General features: G+C 45.2%; 2 protein-coding genes across 6 annotated transcripts; both read left to right on the top strand.

Moving 5' to 3' along the window:
- Positions 1 to 41: 41 nt before the first annotated feature.
- Positions 42 to 21442, top strand: LOC143512138 (uncharacterized). Of its 4 annotated transcripts, XR_013130374.1 has the most exons (24): positions 42 to 194; positions 671 to 820; positions 938 to 1069; positions 1713 to 1775; positions 1868 to 1938; positions 2423 to 2588; positions 2680 to 2786; positions 3402 to 3608; positions 3931 to 4102; positions 4304 to 4447; positions 4840 to 4988; positions 5979 to 6128; positions 6394 to 6550; positions 7609 to 7755; positions 8063 to 8172; positions 8653 to 8794; positions 9820 to 10013; positions 10237 to 10364; positions 10473 to 14326; positions 14573 to 14749; positions 16892 to 16951; positions 19473 to 19559; positions 19831 to 20702; positions 20923 to 21442. XR_013130374.1 is itself a non-coding variant. In XM_077002110.1 (23 exons), the coding sequence occupies exons 2-23, from the start codon at positions 674 to 676 to the stop codon at positions 20044 to 20046; spliced, it is 6780 nt and encodes a 2259-aa protein (XP_076858225.1). In that variant the 5' UTR covers positions 42 to 194; the 3' UTR covers positions 20047 to 21442. The 4 variants fall into 4 exon arrangements, 3 of the variants coding, with proteins under 3 accessions (XP_076858225.1, XP_076858224.1, XP_076858226.1); XM_077002110.1 differs by having other exon boundaries at positions 674 to 820; positions 19831 to 21442; XM_077002109.1 differs by having other exon boundaries at positions 19831 to 21442.
- Positions 21443 to 23684: 2242 nt separating this feature from the next.
- Positions 23685 to 27899, top strand: LOC143512141 (claudin-14-like). 2 transcript variants are annotated; one of them, XM_077002115.1, is made up of 2 exons: positions 23685 to 23823; positions 24749 to 27896. In XM_077002115.1, the coding sequence occupies exon 2, from the start codon at positions 24751 to 24753 to the stop codon at positions 25615 to 25617; it is 867 nt and encodes a 288-aa protein (XP_076858230.1). In that variant the 5' UTR covers positions 23685 to 23823; positions 24749 to 24750; the 3' UTR covers positions 25618 to 27896. The 2 variants fall into 2 exon arrangements, with proteins under 2 accessions (XP_076858230.1, XP_076858231.1); XM_077002116.1 differs by having other exon boundaries at positions 23686 to 23823; positions 24727 to 27899.
- Positions 27900 to 27965: the final 66 nt, after the last annotated feature.

The following is a 27965-nucleotide window of genomic DNA, read 5'->3' as shown; positions in this document are numbered from 1 at the left end:
ATGGCGCTGTTCTCATATGGCCATGAAAACTCCCGCGCTACTCATTTCAAATAAGTCAGGGGAAGTTTGGCTGTTTTATTCGATTATCAGGAAAACACGACACAATGTCGATATAAATGGCTCAGTCAGGTTATAACACAATGATTAGAGTTACAGGTTTTGGGAGAGGACTCAGATAATACCCAACTGTGAAGGTAAGACTTGAAGTTTGATCCCGTTAGCTAGCGTAGCCGCTATGTGGTTCTGGGCTGCTTATATGAACGAGACTTGATCCACTGCCGTTGCCGTGGAAACGCCGGCGCAGTCTCCGAAACCTGTACCTGTCTACCTCAGTTGAACCTAAACTCTCCGTGTGTAATGTGTCCTGTCGCTGTTTAGCTCTTTTAATGTGTGTTGAACGCAAACACTTAACTTCCCAAATACCATATGAATCTGGGTGTGTTTCATTCTACTGAGCCACGTTTGATCTGTTCATGCCAAATTGTACATGTGACACAGGTGGGGCACTGGGGTCTAGAATGTGTCTTTCTGCATGTGATAAAGTCCTGGAGCCGGTCCTTCATCAGCCGAGGGCTCGGGCCACTGGACCAAACACAGAGGTGCTACAGCCCACAGGCCTGAAGGAAACACACCTTCAACCTAATGCATTTTATTTTTTGTTATTTGACAGCAGATGGAGACGGAACCCAAATTTCTGATTGGCTGGGAAGAGGAGCGGGCAGAGTTGAGGGCGGAGTTATCTAGGCTGCAGGAGGAACTTGCTGAGAGCCAAGCAGAGAGGGAGGAGCTACAGTCCCGCACACATGCACTGACAGACAGGGTGGGCAAACACTGCAGTAAGATTCACACGCTCACTTTCAGTCTGCTGGTGTAGTCACATAAGGGAGTGGCATTTGATGGTTGGATCTGAGTGTGCTGTGTTGGGTATTGTGTCCAGCTGTCTCAGACTGTGGACACGTCCCTGTCCCTACGTCTGGATGGCGAGCAGAGGGAATGGAGGAGGAAGCTGAGGGAGGGTAAAGAGAGAGAAGCCAGACAAGCCCTGTTGATCCACAAACTACAGAACAAGGTGTGTATAGCTGCAGGGTGGGGGTCCTGATGGAGGGTGGGAGGGTCCACAGGGAGGGTGGGGGTCCTGATGGAGGGTGGAGGTCCTGATGAAGGGTGGGGGTCCTGATGGAGGGTGGAGGTCCTGATGGAGGGTGGGAGAGTCCACAGGGAGGGTGGTGGTCCTGATGAAGGGTGGAGGTCCTGATGGAGGGTGGAGGTACTGATGGAGGGTGGAGGTCCTGATGGAGGGTGGAGGTCCTGATGAAGGGTGGGGGTCCTGATGGTGGGTAAGGCCGTGGTCCAGATGGAAATCTCATTGTTCTAACCCATCGTTCTCGTATCAAAGCCCTGAACCATCTTATTCAGTTCTTTAAGGGTTTGACAATTACACTACTGACATAAAGTTGAAATTTCAGGATGATCCTAAATTGCACTCTAACCTTTTACAGGTATTTAAATAGTCCTTCTCATCATGCTGTTCACATTTGACATCATGAGACCAAGTTGACACCTAACAACTGATCAACAGCATCTCACCTTTGTGAAGCTTCAAACAGGATGTTCTCAGACGGAAGTGGCCACTGAGCTTACAGTGTCACAGAGTTGTTTGAGCTGAACACCATGTGTCAAAATGTTCTTCTTTTACATTTGCTGTGTATTAGGTGGTGGAGTACCGGGGGTTGTGTGGCCGTCTGGAACAGCAGGTCCAGACTGCTGAGAGGAAGGTGAGCTGGTGTCCAGCCACACAGCCGTCTCAGGAAAGAGTCTGCTGCTGATTTGAAATGACGATGTAATCATTCCTGTTCTGGTTTGGCAGAGAATGTTGCGAGAGGAGCACACTGATGCACTGGAGAGCGCCCTCATCAGGCTGGAGGAGGAACATCAAAGGTTTGGATGCAGAATAGTTACTTCCTCAAAAAACGATTATGTGAAAGTGCAGCTGAGGCCAGTGCATTATTTCTGTAGGACACCAACCCAAATGAGCACACATAAAAAGAGACAGATAATATAGAACAGTGAGATGCATACATATGTACATATGTACATGCATATATACATACATGCGTACATATGTACATACACACATACATACATGGAATGCTGAGACTAGGTCTGGATATTTGCCTTTCATACACGTAAATAATACATATACATATATGTACACTATGAACATAATTAATAGTTAAAATATTATTAGTAATACTGTGTATTATCATCTAATTAATACTAATATTATTGATAAAATATGTCATAACAATTTTTATTACTTGCATAACGAGCAGGCTCTAAATGAATCTATACCATCAGCTACAGTTTTCTTTTGGTTGATGGTGAGAATACCCTGCCATCCTAACATGTCTCACCTGCACAGGTGTGAGGCGCTGGTGGAAGTCAACACTCTATTACGCAGTCAGCTCAGCCAATCAACAGAAGCCAACCAAGCCCTGCAAGATGACTTAAAGAAGCTGACAGCAGATTGGGCAAAAACAGTGGAGGAGATGAGCCAAAGACAACGTGACTGGCTCCAAGAGAAACAGGTGGGCAGTAATTAGCCTTTACACTAATGCACCCTGACAGTGCTGCCATGTGTGCTTGAAGCCAGTGTGATCACTCGGCTGTGGCCTGCAGGCGGTGAGCGGGTACGTGGCGGGGGAGCGTGCCAGGCTGATGCTGATCTGGGGAGGAGTCGAGACACTTAGGCGTCAGTGTCATACCATAAAGACCGCCACAGACAGGTGAGAGAAAGCCTACATGAAGAAATGTTTAAGGCACACATTTATAATATGGAACTGAATACATTTAGCATATGGAATGGAACACATTTAAAATATATAATGCAATAATGGAACCCTTATAGTCACGATCTGGACCGGATGCCACCTGGGCGCCTCCCTGGGGAGGTGCTCCGGGCATGTCCAACTGGGAGGAGACCCCGGGGAAGACCCAGGACAAGCTGGAGAGATTGTATCTCTCGGCTGTCCTGGGAACGCCTCAGTGTCCCCCCAGAAGATCTAGAAGAAGTGGCTGGAGAGAGGGAAACCTGGGCCTCTTTGCTTAGGCTACTGCCCAGACCCAGATAAGCAGATGAAAATGGATGGATGGATGGAACACATTTAGAAAATGGAATGGAACATATTTAAAATTCAGTATATAATAGAACACATTTGAAGTATAGATTGGAACACATTTGGAATATGGAATGGATCACATTTTAATGTGTCTCTATGTAAGATTACATGAGATTTGTATCTTAAATCATGGATTTTATGTACAAATGTGAAGCTGGTAGAAAGCTTGGAAACGTGATGCAACTGCCCTGAAGTTTATTTCAGTTTTTTTGTGCTATACAGAGACCTGTGGGAGCTGAGGGCGGAGTTTACTCGCCTGTCGTCTACTTTACTGTCTCTGCGATGTCTTCCTGCTGTCTCCTCCACACACTCGTCTGCCCCTCCGTCCTCTACCCCGGGGCCCATGACACTGGAGGACCTGGATCATGAACAGACAATCGACACAGACCTCGCAGTAGTCCAAGATGAGAACTCGAGGCTCATGAGCAGGTCAGGACAGAGCCTGTGAAGACACGTATCCCTCTTCATCTCAGTTCACTCTCCCCTTCCTCTCCTGCATTGCTAAGTCATTGCAATGGTGTCTGGACCTCCATTAACCCTGCAGGAGGTACACTGATGCTCTGGAAATAGTTTTACTCTTTAGATTCTAATGAAACTCTGTTCATTTCAGATGTGCTTATGACATACAAATATGTGTACGTGGAGAATAGCACTGAGTGTATTAGTAGCTGTTGAGTTAGGAAACTGCCAGGGGCTTATGAAACAGGAGACATGTAACATTCTCTTTTGATGATGTCACTGGTGTTCACAGGATCGGTGAGTTGATGGCGACTGTTGAAGCTCAGGAGTGTGAGTGGAAGAGGCAGGAGGTGGAGATGCAGGTGGAGATGGAGAGACTTCGGGTGGAGAAGCAGGAGAGAGAGGAGCAGCACTCAGAAGCAGAGAGAAACTTCGAATCAGTCCAGCACGCTGTCAGAAACTTGGTTGGTAGAGATGTATCGGTCATTTTGGTTTATTAGAGTGGTTTTCTATTACAAGGTCAGTGTTGTCCATAAATGCAGTGGCTTTGTGGGTCTCCTCTCCATTGTGCCTTCACAAATCTGCCCGATGTTGCAAAACGTGTTCTCTTGACCCTGTGTACTGAACAGTGCGTGTTTGTCTGGACATTATGTTTTGTTGCCCAGTACAGGGTTATTGTCTCTCAGAAACTGGATGGACATTCCAGAAGTGTGCCTGACCATGCTGAGGCTAGTGAAGACTTGTCCTCTGTGTTAACAATAATCACTCAGGCTGAGACAGCCCTCCAGTGGAGACACCAAGAACTGCATGTTTGTAACTTTTTTGTTCATTTATATCTGTTATGTATGGAAGCCCATTCCTGTCACCTAAAATAAAACAAATGCAGCATCATCATTTTTTTCCTCATCATTATCTTAATTGCTCTTATCATTTCGAGATACTAAGTCGAAATAATGACTTAGTATATCAAACAAATTGACTTAGTATCTCGAAATAATTGCTTAAAGTAACTTAAAATAATGATTTGGTATCTCAAAATAATGAGATAGCAATTTATGTTAGGGTTAGGTAATTAATGATGAGAAAAAAATATATGCTGTATTTTTTTTTTCTTTCATTTTAGGTGGCAGTAATGTTCTTCATTATCAGTATGGGCTTAATGCATGAAGTTATTTAGAAAGTGTCTGACACCTTCTCTTAGGAAGCTGAGGGGAGCTTGCGCAGGTGGAGGATGGAGACTGAATCACTGGAGCAGCGAATCAGAGAGCTAAATGAGGAAAGGGAGGAGTTTCACAACCAAGCCAAACAGAGAGCACTGGAACTAAAACAGACACAATCACTATTGAACAGGTCAGTAAATCCTGGTTTATGAACGTTCATTATTTATGTTTCACTGTGTTTAAACTGATGCCGATTGTGCTGTTGCTGTGAGAACGCCGTGGTGGATGTTCAGGGTCAACTCTGACTCCTGCTATGGTGTTGCTGTGAGAACGCCATGGTGGATGTTCAGGGTCAACTCTGACTCCTGCTGTGGTGTTGCTGTGAGAAAGCCGTGGTGGATGTTCAGGGTCAACTCTGACTCCTGCTATGGTGTTGCTGTGAGAACGCCATGGTGGATGTTCAGGGTCAACTCTGACTCCTGCTGTGGTGTTGCTGTGAGAACGCCGTGGTGGATGTTCAGGGTCAACTCTGACTCCTGCTATGGTGTTGCTGTGAGAACGCCGTGGTGGATGTTCAGGGTCAACTCTGACTCCTGCTGTGGTGTTGCTGTGAGAACGCCGTGGTGGATGTTCAGGGTCAACTCTGACTCCTGCTATGGTGTTGCTGTGAGAACGCCGTGGTGGATGTTCAGGGTCAACTCTGACTCCTGCTGTGGTGTTGCTGTGAGAACGCCGTGGTGGATGTTTAGGGTCAACTCTGACTCCTGCTATGGTGTTGCTGTGAGAAAGCCGTGGTGGATGTTCAGGGTCAACTCTGACTCCTGCTGTGCTGTTGCTGTGAGAAAGCCGTGGTGGATGTTCAGGGTCAACTCTGACTCCTGCTGTGGTGTTGCTGTGAGAACGCCGTGGTGGATGTTCAGGGTCAACTCTGACTCCTGCTATGGTGTTGCTGTGAGAAAGCCGTGGTGGATGTTCAGGGTCAACTCTGACTCCTGCTGTGGTGTTGCTGTGAGAAAGCCGTGGTGGATGTTCAGGGTCAACTCTGACTCCTGCTATGGTGTTGCTGTGAGAACGCCGTGGTGGATGTTCAGGGTCAACTCTGACTCCTGCTATGGTGTTGCTGTGAGAACGCCATGGTGGATGTTCAGGGTCAACTCTGACTCCTGCTGTGCTGTTGCAGCCAGAAGGAAATGGTGGAGGGATTACGAAGGCAGCTGGAGGAAACGGAAAAACGAGGTGAAGAGCTGAAGAAGGAAACTGAGCAGATGAGAGTTCAGAGGGAGAAGGAGGATGAGGAGAGACATGATCTGGAAAGAGAGAGACAGAGACGGTAAGACACTGACGGAGACGGTGAGAGAGAGTCAGAGACTAAGAGACAGACAGAGATGGTAAGAAATACACTGTAAGAGACAAGCAGAGATAATAAGCACATCAACTTAATAATTTGTTAATAAATGATTGGAATTGGCTCCTTGTGTGTGAGGTGTGTTGTGTTAGGTTTAGGGGTTGGGTTTAGGGGTTAGGTTCAGGGTTAGGTTTAGGGGTTGGTGTTAGGGTTAATGTGAATAACAGCCGATTTGCCCTTCGTGTTTCAGAGTCCAGGCAGAGCTTCTGGAGAACGCACAACTCTGTGAGAAGGAGAGCCGCAGTCGTTTGGAGCTGCACAACCTGCAGGGGGCACTGGAGAGAGAGAGGCTGGATAGAGCACGCATAGAGAAAGAAGTAACAGAAACCAAGGATGCCCTGGTTAAGGTAAATGTGTGGTTGAGAAGTCTTGCAGTCACTGCGTCTATTACAGACGCTGCTCTGAACTCTGCCCATACCAGCCACTGACAAAAGGATTATCATCTGTGGCATTACTGTGATAAACATAAGGGCGGAGCCAGTCATGCAGAATAAGGGCGGAGCCAGTAATGCAGATTAAGGGCGGGGCCAGTCATGCAGAATAAGGGTGGGGCCAGTCAAGCAGATTAAGGGTGGAGTCAGTCATGCAGATTAATGGTGGAGTCAGTCATGCAGAATAAGGGTGGGGCCAGTCATGCAGATTAAGGGCGGAGCCAGTCATGCAGATTAAGGGCGGAGCCAGTCATGTGGAGTATGGGTGAACTTGAGATTTAGCCTTGTGCTTGTGACTGTCACAAAGATGCTGAAACACTTAAGCTGCAGCAGAGCTGGTGGAGAGAACCTGACAGGACCAGCGAACGAAGCTGAGTCCTCATGTCCCCTCAACCACAGGCTGAGTCCTCATGTCCTCTCAACCGCAGGCTAAGTCCTCATGTCCCCTCTCAACCGCAGGCTGAGTCCTCATGTCCCCTCTCAACCGCAGGCTGAGTCCTCATGTCCCCTCTCAACCGCAGGCTGAGTCCTCATGTCCCCCAACCGCAGGCTGAGTCCTCATGTCCCCTCTCAACCGCAGGCTGAGTCCTCATGTCCCCTCAACCACAGGCTGAGTCCTCATGTCCCCTCAACCACAGGCTGAGTCCTCATGTCCTCTCAACCGCAGGCTGAGTCCTCATGTCCTCTCAACCGCAGGCTGAGTCCTCATGTCCCCTCTCAACCGCAGGCTGAGTCCTCATGTCCCCTCTCAACCGCAGGCTGAGTCCTCATGTCCCCTCTCAACCGCAGGCTGAGTCCTCATGTCCTCTCTCAACCGCAGGCTGAGTCCTCATGTCCTCTCTCAACCGCAGGCTGAGTCCTCATGTCCCCTCTCAACCGCAGGCTGAGTCCTCATGTCCCCTCTCAACCGCAGGCTGAGTCCTCATGTCCTCTCTCAACCGCAGGCTGAGTCCTCATGTCTTCTCCCACTGCAGGCTCGAGAGCAGCTGGTTGCCGTGTCATCCAAACACACGCTTCTGAACAGGGACGCTGCACATGGCCGTGACGCCCTGGAGAAAATGGCTTCCTTAAATGAATCCCTGGCCCGTGACAAGAGTGAGCTCAGTTCCCGGATTCTGCAGGTCTGGACCACATCTGAGCCTTGGAACCCAAATCTCACAGCGTCTCACTTTTTCTCATTTGTTTTCACTACATTTCACATCTTTGTGCTGTTTCTCGTTGTCATGCCGCAGCGTTTCTCACGGTCCTGGGCCTCTACAGTGGGCTGAGTGACCCATGTGTTAGCAACATGTTTGTAGTGGTGGTTGTAGTGGCATTTGTGTATGTGTGTCTGTGTTTGGGGGGAGGAAGGTGTTGCTGAAGTGTATACGTGTGTGTGTGTGTGTGTGTGTGTGTGTGTGTGTGTGTGTGTGTGTGTGTTCGTTCCAGCTGGAGGGTGAGGTTTCTGAAGCTCACATCCAGACACAGAAGTTCAGATCAGATGTGGCATCTCTGCAGAGAGAGCTGAAGGCTGTCTCCATGGAAACTGTTCAGTTAAGGTGAGCCATTTTATTGTTTGTTTGAACAAAACTCCATGGTCTTGGGGACATTGATATGGCCAGAACATAAAGACATCCGACAGCCTCTAGCAGGCTGTGATAACAACAGGCTGTGATAACAGAGATAATGGTGGAGCTGGTAAATGGTGTGTCAGCAGGAGGGGTCAGCAGGGGGCAGCAGGGTCAATATGTAGCTTTGCCTAAATCCCTCTTTCCAAAAATTCCTGAAAGAGCACAGAGCAAAGGTTGTTTTTAATGTTGTCAATCAAAGACAATGTTTGTTTGTTTGAGCCAGGACTCCAGGTATGTCAAGCTTTGATTATTAGTTGAATTATTATTGATAACTTGTTTTTAGTAATTAATAATTGTTTATTATTATTATGAATATTATTAACCTCACAACTTGCCTGGTCTTACAGTTGTATAACCTGAATAACCTGTAAGCCGTGTGTGTGCCCGTGTGTGTGCACACATGTTCAGAGCTCACAGGGATACAGAGCTGAATTCCCTCCAGCAGCTCTGGCACGGGGAGCGTGAACTCCAGAGAGAGCTGCAGACCCTCCGTGAGGAGCAAGAGATGGCGGCCACTGCTCTCGCTGAAGAGAAAGCAAAAAACCAAGAGGTATAAAGGGTGAGGGTTAGAGGTTAGAGGTTAGGGTTAAAGGTTAGGGTTAGAGGTTAGGATTAGGGTCAGGGTTGGAGATTAGGATTAGGGTTGAGATTAGGGTTAGGGGTTAGAGCAGGGCTATTCAACTGGCGACCCGCGGGCCAGAACCAGCCCTTTAATGAATTTGTACTGGCCCGCGGGCCAGAACCGTCCCTTTAATGAATTTGTACTGGCCCACGGCCCATCTCCCCATGAATAAAAATAAATATTTGATAAACCGCCGTAAAAATAAATAACACTTTATTTGCAACATTTTACGACACCGTGTCGAAATTTCCGTTCGAATTTACGTTCCCCCCCCTCCCCTGTCAACAATTTATGTTGTAGTGTTTGCTTCAATTTCCACTAAGACAGTATTGGTATTGGTCTGGCCCACTGGTCAGAGCTCTCTGCCAAATCTGGCCCGCAGAAGAATATAGTTGAATAGCCCTGGGTTAGAGGTTAGGATTAGAGGTTAGAGCAGGGGTGTCAAACATGCGGCCCATGGGCCGGAACCGGCATGCCAGTGGTTCAGTCCAGCTCGCGGAATAAACCTGCATTATTAAAGAAGAATAAACTCCATTTTATTTTAAATCTGCAGTTCCTATATTGTCCGCATGTTTTTGTTAGTTCTATCGCTTTACCCGCACTTAAGTGAAATGTCTTTGTCAAAAAAGAGAAAAGTGGACACAGAGTGTCAGATTTTTCAAGATAAATGGAAAGTTCATGTGCTCAGAAGTGTTGTAAAAATTGCACATACTTTTCTTAAAAAGTGGTTTATTTTAGTATATTTTAGTGTTTGTGCTATAATATAGTATGTTTACATACAAATACACATACCATCCCGATAAATTACTTTGAAGTTATGTATTTTAATTTTATTATGAAACAGAGATAAAGGTTAGTGGTTTAAGTAGCAAAACTGTCAATTACATATTTAAATTTTTCCAAGTTGACAAGTGTTTTATTTGTATTTTGGAACGTGTTTGTGCCCATGTCAGTGGTGTGAGAAACACAGGACTGTATGTGATGAGCTACATAAAGTGAAAGATGAACTCTGCAGAATAGCAGAGCAGGAGCAGGAACTGCAGACAGAGACACACACTCACCTGAAGAAGATCAAACAGCTTCAGGAAACCAAGCTCATTCTGGAGTCAGAAAACGAGGAACTGAAGCAGACCAGAGAACAACTCCGGTAAGGTGTGTGTGTGTGTGTGTGTTGGGTATTTGTTATTATATATTATGTTATGTGTGTTATGTGTGTTACTTTTTACTCTGGGTTATATTATTATATTATATATTATATTATGTGTGTATTATTACTCTGGTTATTGTGTTACTCTGATGTGTGTTGATACAGTGTTGCTGCATAGGTGAAACAAGCCTGTTGTTGTTGTTGTTGTTGTTGTTGTTGACAGGGGTCTGACTGCGACCCTGCGTCAGCAGCTGGATCTGGTGCGGGACCAGGCCTCTGGGCTGGAGTTGCAGTGCTCACATCTAAACACGCAGGTGCACACACTTCTGCAAGCCAAAGACGCGTTACACGGCGAGTGCTGTCTCTCCACCCCTCCTTACACATTCCTAATTTTTAACGTTAGTGAACAGTTAGTGAAAGTCAGCCCTAACAGAACGCTGTGACCTTCTGACTGTGTAGGTGAGATCCAGTGTCTGCAGGCAGAGCTGGAGAGAGAGGCAGTCCTGAGACAACAGGACCAACAGGTGGCGAGTGTGGAAAAGAGCAGGAGTGATGAAGAGACAGAACACTGCCGAGCTGAAAGGCAGAGGCTGCAGGATGAAGTTCAGAGAATAGTTGAACAACTCAGGATCCAAACAGAAGAGCGGGATGAAGATAGAGAGATGTGGCAACGTGAGAGAGAAGCTCTGAACTCAGAGCTGGGTCAGAAAGATGGAGAAGTGGAGGCTCTGAAGAACAGGGTGGAAGCCCTAGAGAAACAAAGCGGAGAGCTCTCAGACCTGGCTGACGAGAAGAACACAGCACTGGAGCAGCTTCAGGTGGAGCTATCGGGGGAGTGCAGAGCCCTGGAAGTGAGACTACAACACGCAAATGAAGAGATGGAACGATGGAAAATGAGGACAGTAGATATTCAGAGGGAGAAGGAGGAATTGCACCAGAGGTTTTTAGAAAAAGAGGAGAGATTAGAACTCGCCAAACAAGAGAAGGACAGCATGGCCTGTCTTTTGAGAAAGAGGGAAGTTGAAATTGAACAGAAGGAGAAAGACACTGAGGAGTTCATGTTGAAAGTGAGACTGCAGGAAGGAGTGATAGAAACACTCAATACACAGTTAAATGAGAAAGTGTTGCTGGAGGAGCAGGTCTCACAGCTGAGGGAGAAGGAGAGAGCTAAAAGAAAAGAAGATGAAAAGAGAGAACTGGAGAGGGAGGCAGAGGAGAGGGAGAGGGAAATGAGGGGAAGAGGAGAGTTGAGACAGAAAGAGGCAGAACTGGAAGAGCTCAACGACAGGGTGGAAAAACTTCTAAGAGAGAATAAACACATATCCTGGATGCTGGAGGAAAAAGAAGCGAATCTAGAAAGAGTCCAGAACAAATTGACGAGAGAACTAAAAAATCTGGAACTCACAGCTAGAGAAGCGAAAGATGACATGGAGAGGTGGAAGAGGAGTGCAGCAGACATGGAGGAAGTGAACCAAACACTGGTGGACCAAGTGCAGAGAGAAAAAGACAACCTCAGTGCTGTAGAAGAAGAGAGGTATGACTTGGGCAACACACTACGGGACAGAGAAGAAGATCTACGGAAGAGAGAGCAGGACATCATGGAGTTAAAATCCACAGTACAGCTGTTAGAAGGGGACATGGAGAATGAAAGGAAACAAAAGGATGCACTAGCAGGCCAGCTTCTCATGTCAGAGGAACAGAACTTACAACTCATGAAAAAAGAGCAAGAGAGGATGAAAGAACTGAAGAAGATGGAGGAAGAATATGAAGTCGAACACACAACACTGCACAGAGAGCTTGAGCAGAGAGCTGTAGAGGCAGCATACCTGAGGGCCACAGCAGAAGAAGTACTGAAGCAAAAAGATGAGATATTACACCGACTGGATGAGAGGGATGCAGAGTTAGAGACACTGAAAGCCAGACTAACAGAAGAACGGTTGACATATCAGCAGAGAGTCAAAGAAGAAAATGAGCAAATGGAGAAATGGAAAATGCGAGCAGAGGAGCTGGATAAAGAGATAGAGACCAGAATCAGACTTGAGAGAGAGGGGGAGGAGCGTGAGGAGGAGCTGAGAGGAGAGATCCGCTGCACGCTAGAGGAGCTGAAGCAGCTCAGAGTGAAGGCTGAAGATCTAGATGGAGAGAACAGGGAAATGCACAGGAAGACTCTAGAGCAGAAGGACCACCTTCAGGGCCAGGCTGCTCTTCTCCAAGAGAGAGAGCAGGATGCAAACGGGCTGAGAGAGATATTACAACAAAAGGAAGAAGATGAAAAAGAAAAAGCTCAACAGGTGCAGGAGGACCTGAGGAGACTGAAGGAAAGACTGACTGTGACGGAACAAGATCTGAAGGACACCCAGTCCATCCTGGAAAAAGAGGGACGTCTACGGAAGGAGAAAGAAAAAGAGCTCTTGGACTGTAAACAAAAACTTCAGCTTGCAAATGCCAAGGGTGATGCACAGGAAAGAAGAGTCCAAGAACTAGAAGAAAGAATCACAAGACTGATGGAAGATGTGGGAATGTTGAGAGGAAAACTTGAGGAACAGTCAGGAGAACTGGAGAGGAAATCACAACTGCTTCAAGACGGTGAGAAGGTTAGGCTCCATCTGGAAGTGAGCAGGGCAGAAGAGGAAAAACTGAGATCCAAACTGGAAGAGCTTCAACGAGAACAGTGTAGTCTGAGTGACAAAAGAAGGCATGCAGAGAAACTTGAGACACAAATTCAAGAACTTGAAAAAGAACAGTGTCATCTTTCAGAAGAACTGAGAAGAGAAAAGCAAGAGAAAGACATGATGAGTTTCTCTCTGAAACAAACAGAGAAGGAATTGACAGAATCACAGCTGAGGGGGGAGGCCGTCTGCTCTCAGGTGGCAGCACTACGACAGGAAGTGGCTGCACTCTCTGTGAGCAAAGAACATGCCAGGCGGGTGATAAAGGAACAAAACGTGGAGAATAAGAAGATGAGGGAGGGGCTGAACGCTGGCCTTCAGGAGATGGCCACTCTGAAGGAACTACTGCTGGAAAGCCATCGTGAGGGCGAGAGACTCAGGGCTGTGTTTCAGGAGAAGAAGGAGGAGTTGGTCAGGAGCAGAGAGGAGGAGGATGTGAGAGCAGCGAGACAAGGCGCAGATCTACACATTCAGACACTAGAGAAAAAGAATCAGGATTTGCAGGCAGAACTGTTGCTCAGGGAGAGTGAACTGAGAAAAGCCCTTGAAGCAGTTGCCAGAGAGAGGCAGGGGGTGGAGCGAGAAGAAGGAACTGTAGAAGCCATAGTGGAGCAGCAGGAGGAGGAGCTGGCCAGACCCAGGACAGATGTGGAAGAGCAGAGGAGCGATCTGTTCCATGTGATGGCAGCAACGAAGAGCAAAGAAGTAGAGAGGCTGACCAGCAGGGTCAAGGAACTAGAGGAGGCATTAAAGGAGAAGAATCAGGTTCTAGAAAAATCTGAACGAGTGATTGAGTTACAGACGAAGGAGGAGAATTACAGACACAAGGAGTTACAGGAAAGAGAGGAAAGGTTGGAGCTCCTCAGAAAGGAACTGAGAGAGAAAGAGAGGGAGATGGAAGATGTGAAAAAGAAAATGCAAGTTAAAGAGAGGACTAATGAAAAACTGAAATACACAGATGAACAGAATGTAAAAAAAATGGAATTTGCCAAAGAAAAGCTTAACGAGAAAGAAACAGAGTTGGAGAAAGTTCGAGAAACTGCTTTCAAAGAAGAAAAAGCAAGGAAGTTTCTGCAGGAGCAGCTGGAGGACGTGAAGAGGCAGACGGCAGTCCTGAACGCACTCGTGGAGAGTCTGGAGAAAGAAAAACAAGAGAAGACGGCACAGCTGCAGGGGGACGTGGACCACCTGAGGGAATCTGAAAAACACAACAACGAATGTAAGAAAAGACTGTACAAGCTGCTGCAGCACAGCGTAACGACCGCTTCAGGAAGGAGAGACGCACAGGAACATGAAGACACGTTGAACAACCACACAGAGACTCTGGAAATGGATCTGGAGAACTTTCAGCTGCTTGTAGGGAGAGATGTAGAGGTTCATAATCTACAGGATGATGGTGTTTGGGAACTGCTGAGTGAGTGTGTGCGCGCTGTGCTCCGAGAGAAGCAGGACACCATCAGACGCTTGAGAGAGAAGGAATCCGAGGTCTATGCTCTGAAGGAGCGGACAGAAGAGCTCAGTAAAGACAGGGATCGTGTCAGGACGGCTCTGGAGAAGACGGAGTCGATGCTGATTCACTATAAGGAGAGACTGCGGCAGCTGGACCAAGACAAGCGGACCAGGACAGACGCAGCAGCACTGCAGGTGAGCAGAATGGGAATAATCCAAGTTCTCAGAAGAAGAAAAAAGCAAAAACCACATGATGTGGCCGTCTGTGATGTGGGTGACTGGGAAGAAACTTCCTAGAAACTTCCTTCCTTGTTTCATTCAATTTTAACCACCATATAAATTTTACATTTGAATCTTGTTAAATACATTAAGAATGTGTACCTTAAAAGAACTATATAAATAATCATAATTATTATTACATTATTCTGTCTCTTCTGTCAGGTGGGTGACGTGGAGGGCAGGTGTGTGGAGGAGGCAGAGCGTTTGTGCTCCATGCAGAGAGCTGTAGCTCAGTTGGAGCTGCAGCAGACGGAACTGCAGAAGAGAACGAGACACCTGGAACAGCATGTCCAGAAGCTAAAGACACAGCGGCAACACCTGCGAGACACCTTAAAGCAGGTAACGCGCCTTAAAGCAGGTAACGCCTTACAGCAGGTAACGCCTTACAGCAGGTATCAAGCCTTAAAGCAAGTAACGCACCTTAAAGTAGGTAACACCATAAAGCAGATAAGCTCAAGTATGGAGTCGACACATGGACAGCTGTGTCAGCCTTTAAACCTGTATGTGGCTGCACTGATTATGAAGCTGAAAGCTTGTGCAGTACAGATCATGGGAGTGTAGAGTGTCCGCAGTGGGTGTGTGTGTGTGTGTGTGTGTGAGTGTGTTTGTGTGTGTGTGTGAGTGCGCTGTGGTGTCTGTTCTGCACTGTGCGGGGTCTGTGCTGTGGTATGTGTGTGTGCGCTGTGTGTGTTGTGATGTCTGTGTTTAATGCTGTTAAATAGCTAACAGAACGTGTCCACTGATAGACTGTGTAGGGGTTTCACCTACTAATCCTTTAAAAGTAGATATAATTTGTTTTACCTTAATTATTAATCAGTCTCATTAATTTAGAATCAGTCTCATATTCTAATTATACCAGAACAAGTTTAGTTATCAACTAAAGGTAATTAATGGTTTGGTATCTGAAGGATTTAACTATGAATTCTTTGGAGGTTTTGGCAACAACCACTTTTGAATGACATCAACACAGACAATTTGGTGAAAATAAATGATACATTTATTTAAAACCAACTATTCTAAAACACAAAGAGCATCAACATGGATCAGTATATTTACAGTGAAGACTCAGCATCTAGTGTGTGTGTAAAAAAAAAAAGGAGAGGAGTAAGTGTGCGCACTTGTGCGCGTGTGAGGAGGCAGAGTTGTAATCTCAGTTCTCCTATGGAGAACAAAGCAACTAAAATGGCGCCGACTTTAAACAGTAGAGCAGCGCGACTATGTTAATGAGCTCAGCTGGTTTATTCCAACGTGGTCAGAACAAAGAGTAATGGCGCTGGCTTACTAACTAAAAATTAATGTAGTGTGTCTGAGAATGGAGACTACAAGTTGTCAAATATTCAGAAGATAAAACATGGAGATTGCATGCCAGGTGGAGAACTTGTGTGTACAAATCTTAACGAAGTTTATGAAAATAAAGTTAAACACAAACATTCAGAATGTATTAACAAAAAAAACGTAGTTAACTCTGTAGTTCAAATAACTATGCCCTTTGATGAACTATGCCCAGCGGTAAGAGTCTCACATGTTGAGGATTTGGGGTTTTGTCGTCCTCCCTGAATTCTCCTGGAATTAGGAGGGAATTTCCACCGCAGGCTCCTCGTTGATTAAAAGCGACGTCGTCCAGGTGTGCTGGGGAATCGTCCAGGAATGAGAGTCTCGTTCACGGTTTAACAACAGGGAATTGATCGCCTTTGTTTCAGTCCGTGTGGCCGCGTTAGCAAGCTTGATTGAAGTAGTTAGGTGAATCTGTTGTCGCGGTACCGTTGATCGGTTACTGGTTAGATTGCACCGTAACTCGGGCTCGTTAATTAAGTAGTACGACTTTCAGCTGTTTGCTGTTAGTCGTTGCAAAGTTCGCGTGTTCTCAAAGAAAACCGGAGAGAGAGAGAAGTGGCGGAGCCTCTCTTTAATAGGTCTAACCTCGGTGTCAGTCAAACCAGAGAGAGAAGGAGATATTACGGAGCCTCTCTTTAATAGGTCTAACCTATGTGTCGGTCAAACCAGAGAGAGAGGGAGATATTACGGAGCCTCTCTTTAATAGGTCTAACCTATGTGTCGGTCAAACCAGAGAGAGAGAGATGAATGGCTGTTCAGGGTATTTAAACACCTGAACTGTAGACACACCCTTACTTCCGTCAAAGCAAGCTTGTTCAATGTGTTGCCAGTGGTACTGCCACCTGCTGGTTTAGCATGGTACCTACAACTGTTACAGCTGTCTGACAACTTGCCTAGATGAGTTTCAGTCCAAACATATACATAATGGTAGACGTATCAACTTAAGGGGAACTTGTTGAATTGACAGAACTATCAAAATAAAAAAATCACTTGAGAATAGGGTCATTTTAAAATAACTTTTGCTATTTACAGGACTGAGCAAGGTTCTTTGGGGCATCAATGTGGGAGGTCATGCTGTCTGCTCAGGTTTAAGCTGTGGTCAATAAGTATCAATGATATGATTGTCTTATTCTTGGTATCCATCAGGTTGAGCTTGAGAGGGAGAACCTGAGACAGCAGCTGTCACGGTCAGATACGCTTACGCAGGTATCACTAAACACTTGAGCCTCATACTCTCACCAGGTACCACTAAACACCTGAGACTCATACTCTCACCAGGTATCACTAAACACCTGAGACTCAGATACTCTCACCAGGTATCACTAAACACTTGAGCCTCATACTCTCACCAGGTACCACTAAACACCTGAGACTCATACTCTCACCAGGTACCACTAAACACCTGAGACTCATACTCTCACCAGGTATCACTAAACACCTGAGACTCAGATACTCTCACCAGGTATCACTAAACACCTGAGACACAGATACTCTCACCAGGTATCACTAAACACCTGAGACACAGATACTCTCACCAGGTATCACTAAACACCTGAGACTCAGATACTCTCACCAGGTATCACTAAACACTTGAGCCTCATACTCTTACCAGGTACCACTAAACACCTGAGACTCATACTCTCACCAGGTATCACTAAACACCTGAGACTCAGATACTCTCACCAGGTATCACTAAACACCTGAGACTCAGATACTCTCACCAGGTATCACTAAACACTTGAGCCTCATACTCTCACCAGGTATCACTAAACACTTGAGCCTCATACTCTCACCAGGTATCACTAAACACCTGAGACTCAGATACTCTCACCAGGTATCACTAAACACCTGAGACTCAGATACTCTCACCAGGTATCACTAAACACCTGAGACTCATACTCTCACCAGGTATCACTAAACACCTGAGACTCAGATACTCTCACCAGGTATCACTAAACACTTGAGCCTCATACTCTTACCAGGTACCACTAAACACCTGAGACTCATACTCTCACCAGGTATCACTAAACACCTGAGGCTCATACTCTCACCAGGTATCACTAAACACCTGAGACTCAGATACTCTCACCAGGTATCACTAAACACCTGAGACTCATACTCTCACCAGGTATCACTAAACACCTGAGACTCAGATACTCTCACCAGGTATCACTAAACACTTGAGCCTCATACTCTCACCAGGTATCACTAAACACCTGAGACTCAGATACTCTCACCAGGTATCACTAAACACCTGAGACTCAGATACTCTCACCAGGTATCACTAAACACCTGAGACTCAGATACTCTCACCAGGTATCACTAAACACCTGAGACTCATACTCTCACCAGGTATCACTAAACACCTGAGACTCAGATACTCTCACCAGGTATCACTAAACACCTGAGACTCAGATACTCTCACCTGGTATCACTAAACACCTGAGACTCAGATACTCTCACCAGGTATCACTAAACACCTGAGACTCAGATACTCTCACCAGGTATCACTAAACACCTGAGACTCATACTCTCACCAGGTATCACTAAACACCTGAGACTCATACTCTCACCAGGTATCACTAAACACCTGAGACTCAGATACTCTCACCAGGTATCACTAAACACCTGAGGCTCATACTCTCACCAGGTATCACTAAACACCTGAGACTCAGATTCTCTCACCAGGTATCACTAAACACCTGAGACTCATACTCTCACCAGGTATCACTAAACACCTGAGACTCAGATACTCTCACCAGGTATCACTAAACACTTGAGCCTCATACTCTCACCAGGTATCACTAAACACCTGAGACTCAGATACTCTCACCAGGTATCACTAAACACCTGAGACTCAGATACTCTCACCAGGTATCACTAAACACCTGAGACTCATACTCTCACCAGGTATCACTAAACACCTGAGACTCAGATACTCTCACCAGGTATCACTAAACACCTGAGACTCAGATACTCTCACCAGGTATCACTAAACACCTGAGACTCAGATACTCTCACCAGGTATCACTAAACACCTGAGACTCATACTCTCACCAGGTATCACTAAACACCTGAGACACAGATACTCGTTGTGGGCAGTATTTCCAACACTGAGGCTTAACTTACAGTCCAGGGGAGCGATTAATCATATATTTGTTAGCCTAACGTTTTTTTAAACCTAAATCAAATGTTGTTTGTGTTAGAACAATACCAAGCCTTCATTAGCCAACTGCGTCAGCATTAAAGCTCATCAGGACACACTGTAAGCATATGCAGTTTAGTATGGTAGTCCAGACATGGGTCCTGGTCCACAGTCACGACTGAGCCAAGAGTGTTTAAAGGGATTCAAGTAATGAAGGGACAGACTGGGAGATACATGACTATGGTGTGTGTGGATATATCCAATCTGCAAATTGGTTAGGGTTAGGGTCACATGCCAGTTAACCTGGGTTAGGGACACATTAATACACTTATACTATACTATACTACATTATGCTATACTGTAGTATAAAATTCTGTGCTATTCTATGGCTGATGATTAACGAACAAGTAACAGGTGAGAAATATGAGCAGTAACTATAGTAACCGTGGTGATGTTGGACCGTCCAGACACTGCAGCTTGTGAGAGTTAAACAGGTTCACGAGGACACAAGCGGCCCGCAGTGCTGGCGAGAGTTAGGGTTTGATTCATCGATTGAGCTTGACTGAGTGTTTTACCTTGCAGAAGCCCAGAGGAGCCCAGGGGAGCTCAGGGGAGCCTGCTGATGAGCTGGAGAGGCTACGCGCTCACGCAGGGGAACTGGAGGATGAGGTGAGGCACCACGCCTGGCAGGATCTCTGATGCCAGTGAGATGATGATTGAACATGCGTCCTGTCTGACCGCTGAGTGCACGATCAAGCTTATGTTTGTACAATGATGTTCAATTAAATGTGTAGTAGCTGTATTATTAGTCAGCTGGGTTCAGGTTCACCTCTGTGTTATTTTCGCTTCACTAATGCAGCGTCACACTCTTAACCATCAGCACATCTGAAAGTGCACAGACTCCTGCCGGGCTTTAAGTGTTCTGTCTCCGTACGTGCAGGTTCACCGTTTGCGTCTGTTGCTGGCAGCCAATCAGGAGGAGTGGGCGGGGCTCATTGATCACTCCCTAATGAAGAGTCACAGGCTGCTGTCTCTCAGGCAGGACTTGAGGACGTCTCTCCTGCTGGTCTCCCAGCGCATGAACCCCTCCGTCCTGCAGGCGGAGGCAGACAGGCTGGATAGGAGCATCCGAGAGGGAGAGCTCAGCCAAAGCTGACCCTGACCCTGACCCCTAACCCCTAACCCCTAACCCTAACCCCTAACCTGATTGTTTACTTTATACAAAGCCATTATTGTGTATTAATTTTTCCATTATCATTATTATTGTTGTTGTTGTTGTTATTGTTATTTGACTTTTTTTATTTATGTATGAAGTCATCTAAATCTGTCTTAATGCTTTACTGCATATACACCAGTAGCTAAAATAAGGTAACATTTACGCTTAGAGTATGGACTGTGCAATAAGTTAGACATTAGAGTTGGGGGCGAAATCCCCACTGATGAATTCTGATCTTTTAGAGTGTGAAGAGCAAGTTACATTAACATTCCTGACAGTCACACATCTGTGTTCTTAAGAAGAGTATTTGACCTTCAGGTAACAAGTGTGCATGGAAGAAATGTTTTCAGTGTTATAATTAAATCCCAAAGATGTTTGTAAACAGTTTAATACTTATTTTCCCTTTTGTTTCTTAAAAGCTCTTGGAGGCAGTGGTTTGTGTAGTGTGTCCAGGTCGGTGTTGGGCTGGTTGGTGTTTTGGGGCCTGTACTTTTGCTCTGAGACGGTGTGAGAAGAACCTGCTGGATTCTGGCTGTTGAATTAGGGGCTGTTTGCTCTCTCATGTTCTCGGCCACAGATGGCTGTGGCATCATTAGGTACCAGACCGCTTGTCCTGTGACCTAGTGTTTTCATGGACAAACTTGTCTCCGACTGTATTACATGCCCAGAGCGTTCACACGCGCCATGTTTAAATGTGTATACGGTGGCAGGCAGTGTGTATTCACACCACCGTGGCAGCGCTGCAGACACAACCACCCTGAGGCTTCACCTTTACCTCTCTTTGCTTCCACCGGTCTGTCCCACCACGACAAACAGAACCACTCACCTGTTGTATGCAAACATCAGGGATGCATACACAGCAACTCCACTACCTCCACTGGGGAAATCAGATTATAATCCGAGTCTCCTACAGAGGCAGAAGAAGCTCTCAGGGACTGAGACAACAGACTGGAGACTGGAGAGCAAACTGCTGACAATCATGGACAATGCTGAACATCCTCTGTACAGTGCAATCATCACCCAGAGCAGCTCATTCAGCAGCAGACCGCCATCCCGGTCTTGCTCCACACACAGATTCAGGAAGTTTTTTGTTCCTCAGGCCAGTTGTTCCATCTGTTCACAGCACCGCAAATAATTATATTATCACTCTGCTCTACAATCAATGGTCAACTATATAAAGACACCACACTTACAGATTTGCATTCTTTGCACTGCATGTGCACCACTACTGCATATACTGCACAACCGTGCACTGCTTTATGTCTTAATGTTTGTTTATTTCTGAATATCTTTATATATATTTTTATTCCACCCTTCCTAATTTTAGTTTTTAATTTAATCTGTCCTAGTTCTACGTTTTTTTTTCCTTTCTACCATTTTTTATGCATCTTTTTCACATTTTCACTCTGTATGCTGCTGGATACCTGAAATTTCCCCCTGAGATAAATAAAGCTTCCATTCATCCATCCATCCAGTCTCATGGATGACGAGCTCCTGTCTTGGCTCCCAGATGGTGCAATGAACTTCCACTAGTGACTCGACTCGTCATCCTGCCATTCTGCGAGAGAGAACAAAAAGGGGGCAAAAGAAACAGCCAGGAGAAGATAGAGGAGAAAAAAGAAGGTTGTAGATTAGGGAGAAAACAGAAGAAAGGACTGGCGCTCTCATACAGGGAGGCACATAAAACAAATAAACACCCCAACAAAAAGAGTAGCCGAAGGAAAACCAAGAAAGATGGGAACAAACTTGTTCTTTAGATTTAAAAGGCTTTTAGAGGAAGAGGAAAGACACCCCGAGATCAGAGAAGTATACAGAGACAAAGAGGCCAGAAAACAAGTCCCACAACCTCTACCCAAGATACCGGCTGATCTGTACGTCAGAGGGTCTCCTGCTCTGCACAGCAGCTCTCCCCAGGCACCCCAGCACCTACATGCTCCTCCAATGTGACCCTCTGCCTCCAGAGCAAGAAGAGGCAGAGGAGGAAACTGGTCCTCCCAGAAGGTGAACTCTCCTCTGGGGTCACATGAAGACCAGGTGCCAGACCAGGACCGGTACAACCTCTCAGCGGGCAAGCGTACTCTGGGGAGGACCTGGACCAGCTCTGGTCCTCCAGAGGGTCTGTTTCCCTTTGTGTCCTTGCCTCTGCTCATCACTGTCTGTCCCTGTGTCTGTGACCATTTTTGTCACTGTCCCTGTGAACGCTTCTGTCTCTATCACCGTCTCATTCGCTTTGACTGTCTCTGTCGCTGTGTTTGTGCCGTGTCTGTTGCTGTGACTGTCTCTGTGTTTGTGTTATGGCTATCTCTGTAACCGTGTCGGTCCCTGTCTTTGTGATGTATTTGTATCTGTCTGTATTCTTTTCTTGTGTAAAGCAGTTTGAATTGCCAGTGTGTATGAAGGGTGCTATATAAATAAACGTGCCTTGCCTTGTCTCTGTGACCATGTCGGCCCCTGTGTTTGTGCTTTGGCTGTCTCTGTAACCATGTCTATCCCTGTCATTTTGAAATGTGGCTGTCTCTGTATCCGTGTCCCAGTGTTTGTGCTGTGGCTGTCTCTGTAACCGTGTCTGTCCCTGTGTTTGTGCAGTGGCTGTCTCTGTAACCGTGTCTGTCCCTGTGTTTGTGCTGTGGCTGTCTCTGTTACCGTATCTGTCCCAGTTTTTGTGCTGTGGCTGTCTTCTGTGACCGTGACTGTCTATGTCTCCCTCTATCCACTGCTCCTGTAGTTGATTTTGTTAATCATGTCACTTGTCTTTTATTTTGTGTTATGTGTTAAAGTCACTCCTGACACATCACCTGCCTTCCTGCGTGTCACATTTGTAACCTTTAGCCTGTAACAGGATGTGACACTAACCTTTAATCCTAACCCTAACCTTTAACAGACCTGTATGTGAGTCCCATATGAGAGACATAACTAAAACTACATCACTTAATAATCATGTCACCTAACATCTGACAACACAACACTAACCTGACATAATTAATACATGCTAATGGATACCCTGACATAATTAATACATGTTAATGATTACTCTGACATAATTAATACGTTACTGATTACTCTGACATAATCAATACATGCTAATGGTTACCCTGAGATAATTAATACATGTTAATGATTACTCTGACATAAATACATTTTTTCATATAACATTTCTAAAGGTTTTATTTCAATGATGTTTAATTTCAAAAGAATTAACTTATAGTATTGGATACAAATAATATTGGAAATACACATTTTAAATATATATTTAATGCTTATAACTTAATTAACTTTCTAAACTAAAAGATTATAATTACTATCAGTGTTGTTATTGTTATCATCCTCATCTATGTATATTACAATGCAACATTATTGTGTGTAAATGGGCTTACTCAGTGCAGCTTTGTTTGATGTGCAGTATGGTGGTGGCTGCTTTCACACGCCGTCTGTCCTGGCCCTCAGATCTGTCCAGCTTTTGTTTCAGTCGGACATCCTGTTCATCCGCCCTAGCTGTGACAGACCAGGAAACGCCTGGGAGTGAAGTGCTAACGACATACACACACAGCCGTCCGACAGCACAATAACCTGTTCATCCACGAGAAGAGGCAGAACCAGCTCTGCACCAGCGTGGACTGTAGCTGCCACAGCTGAAGGAGGGCCAGCAATGCGGACAGAGCGTGAGCGGCCGGAGCCCAACTGCAAGTCCATCTGTGACAGCCAAAGCCTGCATTACAGGTAAGAGGACGCATTCAGCACCAGAACTGTACCACTAACTAGTTGTTATTTGAGCGGTTTCGTGTAAATTCAGGTTTGCTGGGTCCTTCAGAATACAGACATGTTTCTAGTACCCATCTGCTCCATCTGCACAGATCCACACAATAGGATGCTTGTGTTCTGTCTCACTGAGAGCCTTGTGTCACATGGAGAGGCACTGATCCAGTACAGGCCTGCAGGGCTAAGAGTTTCAAAATATAGGAATACAGTTTTAGTGACCAAGAATTTGCATGATAAATACCTTAGTTATGTACATATTGAAGCTGTACATTTAGAACTGACCAAAGTCATCACCAGATAATCGATTTTAAAAAGTAATGCTGACTCATATAGCTCATTACTAAATGTATAAATAATGTGATAGAGCATTATTTAGCACCTGCTTGTTAAGACATTTTGAACATTTTAAAATTTGGAGCAATACATTAAATAGCAGAAGACTGCAATATGAAAGCCAGAGTTAGGGTTAGGGTTAGGATTAGTTGTGTATGTTTATTTATTGGTATTATTATTATTTCATGTTTATTTATTGTTATTGTGCATTATTTCACGTTTATTTATTGCTATTTTGTATTATTTCATGTTTCTAGGTAACAAACATTTCATGCACTTTTCATGCACAAAAAATTGTAAACAGATTAAGCTTATCAAATAATAATAATAATAATAATAATAATAATAATCTTTATTTGTTTAGCACTTTCCTTACACATATGCTATACAAAGTGCTTTACGGAAAATTTATAGACAAAAAAATAAAAAACAAAAAACATGCAGGCAGTGAGAACTCAACAGGGATTCCAGGTAAGTTGATTACAATTTGACTGTCAGATGGGAGGATTTGCTGTCTGCGTTTCCCAACAGAAGTGTCTCCTCTAATCGGCAGTGATGGCTAACGTGGCGGTGCAGCTGCTGGGCTTCTTCCTGGCTGTGCTGGGGCTGAGCGGCACGCTGGTGGCCCTGGTCCTGCCCCACTGGCGCCACACGGCCTACTTCACCTCCAACCTCATCACCGCCACTTCTTACATGAAAGGGCTGTGGATGGAGTGTGTCAGCCACACCACAGGCATCTACCAGTGTGAGGTCCACCGCTCAATGCTTTCTCTGCCGCTGGATCTGCAGGCCGCCAGGGCTCTGATGGTTCTCTCCGCTGCCATCTCCATCATGGCCACTGTCATCTCTGTCTTTGGGATGACGTGTACCCGATGTCTGCAGCACTCCCCTGCCAAGGTCCCTATCGCTGTTAGTGGGGGTGTGTGTTTCATCTCTGCTGGAATCCTCTGCCTTATTACAGCGTCCTGGACGGCCAGTGATGTAATACGAGACGCCTATGACCCATTCTCCACCAGCGGGATGAAGTATCAGGTTGGCCTGTGTGTATATATTGGTTTTGCCTCTGCTATTTTCAGTATTTTTGGTGGTGGAGTGCTCAGCGCAGCGTGTTGGGATAAAGCAGATTCTCCTAACTACAAGTGTCCAGTCCTGAACCCTGTGCACTTGCCCCCAGACCTCCACGGGCACACAGCGTGTGAATGCTATCATTCAGCAGAGCCAAAGTCTTCCTCTAGCATCAGAGACAAGCCCAATAATGACATGTCTTCCTCTAGCATCAGAGACAAGCCCAATAATGACATGTCTTCCTCTAGCATCAGAGACAAGCCCAATAATGACATGTCTTCCTCTAGCATCGAAGCCAGGCCTCATAATGACATGTCTTCCTCTAGCATTGAAGACAGACCCAGTAATGATGTTTGAGTAACATAGAAGTGAAGATGTTTAGGGTTTGGGACACTGAAATGGAGAAGAACTTCAATCTGTTTTGAACTTTCGATGCCTTTGTTTGAAATTTTGAATAATCAGTCTTTGCTTTCACCCAAATCAAGGACTGATGGTTATATTACATGACAAAACCATAGTCTTTATTCTGATTTTGAACTGTAATCAGACCACTTTCATAATTTATAACGCCTTTTTACACTGAAGGAAATGAATCTTTAACATTTTACAAGAGGAAAAATACAGGAGAGATAATGATTTTGCAACAATAGCTGTAGTTTTCCTGAAAAGCTGAGTGTTGGTGGTAGTGAAACTCATCACAATAATGCCTAACCCTGACTCTGACTCTAACCCTAACCCTGACCTTAACTCTGACCCTGACCCTAACCCTAACCCCAACCCCAACCCTAATCCACACCCTGACCTTAACCCTGACCTTTGCTCTGTTGCTGGGTGACACATTGTTGCTGCTGATGTGTTACTGTAAAACCAACTACACAAACCTGCTGTTTATCATCTGATCACTAAATGCACAAGCTAAATGTTAATGTACATGCATACATTTTTTTCCAATAGTGTGCAGGAATGTACAGATATTTATTTATGTTTTATTAATAATAAGTTAATAATCATGAATTTGTAGGTTACTGATTACTGATTATTTAAGATATTACTGATAGCACAGTTCTAATAACAATAAGGCCATGGAAATCATTTTAATTGTAATTTTAATTTAATAATGTAAAGACATAAAGAAACTGTACAACATCATTGGACTAACTGAACTAACTGAGTTCCCAGCAAATAATACAGAATGTATGTCATCATCCTGTGTGGTCACCCCATTTGGAAAATCAGGCATGAAACAGACATTGTATGATTGTATTTATTTTTTTTTAATCAAGTATGTATACGAAAATACGATTTCAACTTCAAATACATTTTAGCAACCACTTGTAAGTAAAAAGCATTTGGTTTTATAAAATAGCTTGGAGCAAGAAATACATTTATATTCAGGTTCACAGAAGAGCCGCCTGCAGTAATCTGTATACGTTGATAAACGCTGCACGTTGTCCTTACGTACGCTGCCAAACAAGAATGCGCTTTTTTTGGAAATACAAAGCAGAACAAGCAAAATATGAGTTTTATTAATTGTTGTTGGAACTAGGTGTTCTACAGATCTAACACAGGTCAAATTCCATTTCGCAAATGTAAATGGCCTGAAACAAAAACACAGATCTCCACAAGGTGGCAACAAGTGCATGAGTTATAACTAAATTCTGTCAACTTTTGCGTGACTAACTAGCAGATTTTAGCAGGACACGCCTTCAGCACCGCGGACAGCGCTGCAGGGGCGCGTGTTCAGACGAAACACGCCAGCTGTGGGCGGGCTGCGCGCACTCACTGTGTGCTCTGTACTAAGCAATTTCGGGGGCGCGCTATTAAATGCGAGGTATGCGGTGCACGAACAATATTAACATACACAAGAAATCTGAAAGCACGAGCTTTCAGTTCAACCACAAAGACCGTCAGTTATACACAGACACAGACATCTGATAAAGCCTCCCCAGGATTATAATATTCCGGGAGCTCCCTATTGAAAAGTATGATAGTATCAACTATTTGGCTATTTAAAGTCGAATCTACATAAAACCTACATTGCTGCTAAACTTTAATATCATGGATATATCATGGTTTAATATCATGAATATACTGTACAGAATCTAAACATCGTGCTCTTTTCAGTGTTCCTGTTCGGTCTAAATAGATTTTCCCTAAAACGAACCCAGCTAAATCTGACCCACTCGTACATAAGTTCGGGTGCTTTCCAGATGCGGTGACGTACATGGGCTCGGGAAAAACAGGAGCCTTAAACCCTGAAACCGTCTGCTGGGATGGCCGGTATACGCCGCACATGGGAGCACTACCGACCTTTTCTACGATCTTAGCGCTCGTTTCCATCATCTTAATCTCAGGATAAATTCCACAACCATTTATAGATGTCTATTAAGTTTGAGTTGTAGGCTAAAGGTCGAAGTCTTTAAGTCTTTTCCGTTTCTCCTTTCTCTTTTGTTTCTATCTGAACAGGGCTCTCAAGTCTCACGCATTGAGCGTGTGACACACGCATTTGACCGTCTTCACACGCTCACACGCCACACCTCCGATTTCACACGGCGAGAAAAAAAATCTAGTTTATTTACCTCCGATCCATATCTATGTCGCCCTCCACTGGCGATCGATCGCGATATACAACGTATACAACCCCCCCCCCCCCCCCCCCCCCCGTCAACAACTCTCACACTCTGGCATGAATCCAAAACTTGAGA

The sequence above is a fragment of the Brachyhypopomus gauderio genome, chromosome 4, assembly GCF_052324685.1.
Source record: "Brachyhypopomus gauderio isolate BG-103 chromosome 4, BGAUD_0.2, whole genome shotgun sequence".
Classification (NCBI taxonomy): domain Eukaryota; kingdom Metazoa; phylum Chordata; class Actinopteri; order Gymnotiformes; family Hypopomidae; genus Brachyhypopomus; species Brachyhypopomus gauderio.
Note: the sequence above shows the minus strand (reverse complement) of the source record. Positions and strands in the feature narration are given on the sequence as shown.

What these genes read in the sequence shown, in the direction of transcription:
- LOC143512138 (XM_077002110.1), top strand. Translation starts at nt 674, where the DNA reads ATGGAGACGGAACCCAAATTTCTGATTGGCTGGGAAGAGGAGCGGGCA. An exon ending in GAAAGAGAGAGACAGAGACG is followed by an intron (nt 6,129 to 6,393) that starts GTAAGACACTGA and finishes TTCGTGTTTCAG; the next exon opens with AGTCCAGGCAGAGCTTCTGG. An exon ending in CCAAGGATGCCCTGGTTAAG is followed by an intron (nt 6,551 to 7,608) that starts GTAAATGTGTGG and finishes CTCCCACTGCAG; the next exon opens with GCTCGAGAGCAGCTGGTTGC.
- LOC143512141 (XM_077002116.1), top strand. Translation starts at nt 24,751, where the DNA reads ATGGCTAACGTGGCGGTGCAGCTGCTGGGCTTCTTCCTGGCTGTGCTG.